This window comes from Mesoplodon bidens (genome assembly GCF_964165515.1).
Source record: "Mesoplodon bidens genome assembly, chromosome: 11".
Lineage (NCBI taxonomy): Eukaryota > Metazoa > Chordata > Mammalia > Artiodactyla > Ziphiidae > Mesoplodon > Mesoplodon bidens.
The window spans coordinates 42,531,699-42,536,623 of record NC_138167.1 but is presented as its reverse complement, the minus strand read 5'-3'; the positions used below and the strand labels follow the sequence as shown (position 1 = coordinate 42,536,623).

Here is a 4,925-nt window from a genome sequence, read left to right as displayed (position 1 = left end):
GGTCTGTTATAAATAAACATGAGTAATTTAACACCCCTGGTTGTTTTTGCAGACTTCCTTTGCCTTGCTTTTCTGCTGGGAGGGAGGGGGACCTCCTTGCAGCATACTGTACCAACTACTAAACATTTTGAAGGTGAACAAGTATAAGACTGAAAGGAAACCAAACAAGAGTGCTCAAGTTGTTGCTACAGAAGAACAGAAGAATTTTCAACCTAGTATGGGAAGTGGAGGAGAGTTGCCCACCAGGAGTGCCTTCAGGAAAGGAGAGAAAACCCAACCTGTCTATCTGTCCAAAGCAGAGATTCATCAAACATTTGTTGAGTACCTACTATGTGTAAAACACACTGTATTCCCAGGGAGATACAAGATACAATAGCATGAATAATGATGATAATAGGGTCTACCACTTCTTGAGCATTTCATAAATGCCAAACACTGTGCCAAGTATTCATTTAATTTTAGAGACAACCTATGAAAGAATGGTCACCATTACTAGTGAAGAATAAAAGCCCAAGAGAGAATAAATAACTTGTCTAAGACTTATAAGCCAGTAAGTGACAGAACCTGGATTTGAACCCAAGGATATGGTGTGTTCACCCAAAGTCTGTGTTTATCCCTTAAAGCCCAGAAATCCAGCCAGTGAAACCCCCAGGCTATGAAAATCCAAAGAAAAGCCAACATAGGAACATTGACTTGGTTCTGTCTTAAATATTAACTATTTTCTGTCCCCCTCACTGAACTTTTTCTGTTCTATCTACCTCATTGCCATTCTATACAATATTGTCTGCTTTGTGTTTTCCATGAGACTATATTGAAGTGAAAACTGGAGATGCTTCCATCTTGAGTCTATCATTTTCCATGACCCATTGAAACTAGCAAATTGAAACTCAAAAAAGACCATGAACATAGTTGTTTTGAAGCCAAAACTAAAGTTAGAAAATAAATTTTAACCCCAATAAAGTGGGTTACAAATTAACGGAAACCATAATGGGTTGTGGGAGGGAGAGTGAATCTGGTGTATTCAGACTCTAGAATGACTCATGAATGAAGGGTCGGTCTCCATCTGTGCCATCTTGGGTCTGAATGCTGGGAGGTCACCTTGACACCCAAATTTCTTCAATTTTGGAGACAAGTGGGTGGTTGGCTACCCATGAATAGCCACTCCTGCTCAAGGCTAAAGGCTCTCTGAAGGCTCTCCAGATGTAAATGGAACTCGGACAGAACAAAGTATGTTTCAGTAGGGGGCCAGATTCATCAATGAGTGGTGAAATCACCTTGGTGGGGATTGATCAATACTTATTAAAAGAAAATAGAACGTAACAGTGCACCTTATGTCATAAGGGCATTGTTTCATGAAGTTTATGTTTCAGTTTTGTGTGTATGTACTGAGTACATTTGTGTATGTACTGAGTACCAACGTAAAATATACTTTTTTTTTTTTTTTTTTTTTTTTGCGGTACGCGGGCCTCTTAGTGTTGTGGCCTCTCCCGTTGTGGAGCACAGGCTCCGGACGCGCAGGCTCAGAGGCCATGGCTCACGGGCCTAGCCACTCCGCAGCATGTGGGATGTTCCCAGACCGGGGCACGAACCCGTGTCCCCTGCATTGGCAGGCAGACTCTCAACCACTGCGCCACCAGGGAAGCCCGTAAAATATATTTCTACTAGGAGTCTGAGTCAAATCTCTTAAGTCACTATTCCAGGCTATATATACCTCCATCCATTTGTTAGGTAAGAGACAGCATAGTATAGTGGAGCCAGAACACCTCATACTAGCACGACGTGACTTCAGACAACCTCAATTTTAACCTCTCTACACCTCAGTTTTTCAATCTGTAAAGTAAGGACAATAATAGAACCTACCTTATAGGCTTGTTGAGGGTTAAATGAGTTAATATTTATACAATGCTTACTACAGCGCCTAGCATTCAGCTAGCGGGATCCAGGAATAAAAAAGCGAACGAGGAACAACCCTAGCACCAACGCACTTGTCCATGTCTCCTCATTGTGAGGTTTTCTCCATACTGAAAGGAGGAATTAACAGAATGCTTTATTCTACCCCCATCCCACCCCCGCCTTCTTCCATTTCTCAATCTAGCACCAAGTAACAGGACTGTCAGAGAAACGAGCCGAGAGCGTCCTCCGGTGGCATAGTGTCGCCTCCGGCCTCAGTGCTTGGGGCCCGGGGCCTGCCAACCTCGCACTACAACTCCCACCATGCATCTCTTGCCCTCCGGCCTCTAACTGGGAAGGCGACTTGCGGCCCTGCGCTGGGGAACTTCCTCGCCCAGCATCGCAAAAAAGGCTAACTATAGCCGCCCAGAATTACTTCCGGGGTAGGGCGGCGCAAGGGTCGCTGGGAAACAGATAACTCTAATTTTCTTCCGCCAGCTGGTTAAATAGTCCCACCGTCACCATGTGCCACGGAAAAAGAAACTCGAGAAACACCTTCCTGCCCTAAATTTCAGCGGAAACACTGAATAATAAAGAAAATTTGAGTAAAGTGGATTTCCGTTCTTGGCGTGCTTCCAGCAGACGTCTAGGAGGAATCTCCCGGCGTGAGCGTAGGGATCTCGCGCTATATAGGAGAGTCGGCCCGAGAGCCGGATCCTTTTTCGCTTCCTCGCTTCCAAGATGGTGAGTTCTATTTCGTGGTGAATGTGCGGGGCCGGGTGGAGGCTTGAGGGGAGTAGATTTTGGGATTGTGGGGGTTTGAAAACCTGGGCCACGGTGGAGGAGTGGAAAGAGCGTATGTTTGTTCCAGGCTTGGAGGGATTTGTGGAGGGACTGGATATCTGAGTGGCACTTTTCTGGGGGTTGCCGGCGCGGAATGTGGCTGGAAGGGGGATAGGCTGGGTAAGTTGCTCCTTCTTCCTAATGGGGTTTTCATTTTCACGCAGACCAAGAAAAGAAGGAACAATGGTCGTGCCAAAAAGGGCCGCGGCCACGTGCAGCCTATTCGCTGTACCAACTGTGCCCGTTGCGTGCCCAAGGATAAGGCCATTAAGAAGTTCGTCATTCGGAACATTGTAGAGGCCGCAGCCGTCAGGGACATTTCCGAAGCGAGTGTTTTCGATGGTGAGTGAGCTCCTGGCGCGCAAACTGTGCAAGTATCCTAATACCTAAAATCACTTCCTGCCGCCTCCCCCCCCCCATCCGCAGGCTTTGTTCATTGGAGCGTCTCCAACAGTTTTCTTGCACCTTTAGGATTGTTGTCGGTAGAAGAGAATGATATTTTTGCTATGTTGTTTGCCGTTTTGAGCCTTCTCTGGACAGAGGGGCACTTTTTGTGGTACTGCACAGTCTTTGAGCCTTATTTTGTGACTGCCTGTGTAGGGGATGAGATTCCAAAAGTACTTATAGTGCTTATACTGTATCAAAACTTCGGGAGCACTAGCTGAAAACGTAAATGTAACAACTCTTGAATTGTTGGCAAACATTTGAGTAGTTGTAGTAAGGAGTCTTTTGAAGACTTTTAAGAGTCGAAGCAGTCCAGTTTGGTCGATAAGGGTGATCTTTGGAGCAATATGATGTCGTTTTGATCGTTTCTTTTTCTTAAGACGAATTAACTTTTTTAGGCAACAGGAGGAGGCATTAGGGTTGATGCAGTTGGTGAAGGAACTGGATTTTTGGTGACATCTGTGGTGTGGATTTAGTCCCTATGGTGACAGGGACGCTCAGTAAGGGAATATTCATTTGTGGAACTGTGTTATATATGTATTTAGATACCAGAAACTGAACACTTGGCTTTGGGGGTGAAATCTTGTAGATATGCCTGACAGACATTTAAGGAGTTTACTTTAAAAAAAAATTTTTTTGGCTGCGTTGGGTCTTTGTTGCTGTGCGCCGCCTTCTCTAGTTGCGGCGAGCCGGCCTCTCATAGCGGTGGCTCCTCTTGTTGCGGAGCGCAGGCTCAGCAGTTGTGGCGCACGGGCCTAGTTGCTCCGCGGCATGCAGGATCTTCTGGACCAGGGCTCGAACCCGTGTCCCCTGCATCGGCAGGCGGACTCTCAACCACTGCGCCACCAGGGAAGCCCAGTTTACTTTTGACTGATAGAATGAACAAGAAAGAACAGTGCAATGTGGTACCATACCTAATATCACACCTCTGATTTTCTGTTTCTTAGCCTATGTGCTTCCCAAGCTGTATGTGAAACTGCATTACTGCGTGAGTTGTGCCATTCACAGCAAGGTAGTCAGGAATCGTTCTCGGGAAGCCCGGAAGGACCGAACACCTCCACCCCGATTTAGACCTGCTGTGAGTATCTTGAAGAGGAGATGTGGAAGCCAGAGGGGTAATGGACAAAAGATAAGGAAGGACCCAAGGAATATCAAATTAAGATTTCTGCCTATGGGTGGGATCAACTAAGTCTGTAAAGACCCACACCTAAACATTTGTTTAGAGACACTTTTAAAGAATAGTTGTAAGAATTTGTTACAGGTTGAGTAATGTAATCTTGTTCCACAGTTATTCATACTTTTATGGCCCAGATACATTGTTAGTGATGGGAGGGTAGTGGTCAAGTTCTTTGCGGGGGGGGGGGACTCTTCCGTGCGTGGTTTTTAAAAATTCTTTCATTTCTTTATCTTCCAGGGTGCTGCCCCACGACCTCCACCAAAGCCCATGTAAGGAACTAAGTCCTTAAAGACTAAAGAAATACTGTTCCCTGGAAAGACAATAAAGTGGAAATTATACTTTATATGGCATGTTGAGTATGTATTGTCAGGTGGAATGGGGGAAGGTGTATATCATAGAACTGTAATAACTTTTACCAAGTATTCAGTTGTGGAGTGCCACATGGTATTTTCATGGGGTGAGAAAGCCTATCCAGGTGAGTTAAACCTTTTGTATTTCTGCCTTTGGCCTCCCCAATTTGCATAGCTGTGGGGTGGGGGAGAGGAGTTAAGGCATCTGTGAATGTTAGATT

The 4,925-nt window shown here is 45.5% G+C and overlaps 1 protein-coding gene across 1 annotated transcript; it reads left to right on the top strand.

The window, feature by feature from the left end:
* The first annotated feature begins 2,390 nt into the window (after positions 1 to 2,390).
* Positions 2,391 to 4,702, top strand: RPS26 (ribosomal protein S26). Its single transcript, XM_081249309.1, has 4 exons — positions 2,391 to 2,634; positions 2,898 to 3,075; positions 4,125 to 4,255; positions 4,592 to 4,702. The coding sequence occupies exons 1-4, from the start codon at positions 2,632 to 2,634 to the stop codon at positions 4,625 to 4,627; spliced, it is 348 nt and encodes a 115-aa protein (XP_081105435.1). The 5' UTR covers positions 2,391 to 2,631; the 3' UTR covers positions 4,628 to 4,702.
* The last annotated feature ends 223 nt before the right edge of the window (positions 4,703 to 4,925 follow it).

Excerpts from the sequence above, each read along its gene's own strand:
- RPS26 (XM_081249309.1), top strand. Across the intron at positions 3,076-4,124 it reads CGAAGCGAGTGTTTTCGATG|CCTATGTGCTTCCCAAGCTG; the intron begins GTGAGTGAGCTC and ends TCTGTTTCTTAG. Across the intron at positions 4,256-4,591 it reads CACCCCGATTTAGACCTGCT|GGTGCTGCCCCACGACCTCC; the intron begins GTGAGTATCTTG and ends TTTATCTTCCAG.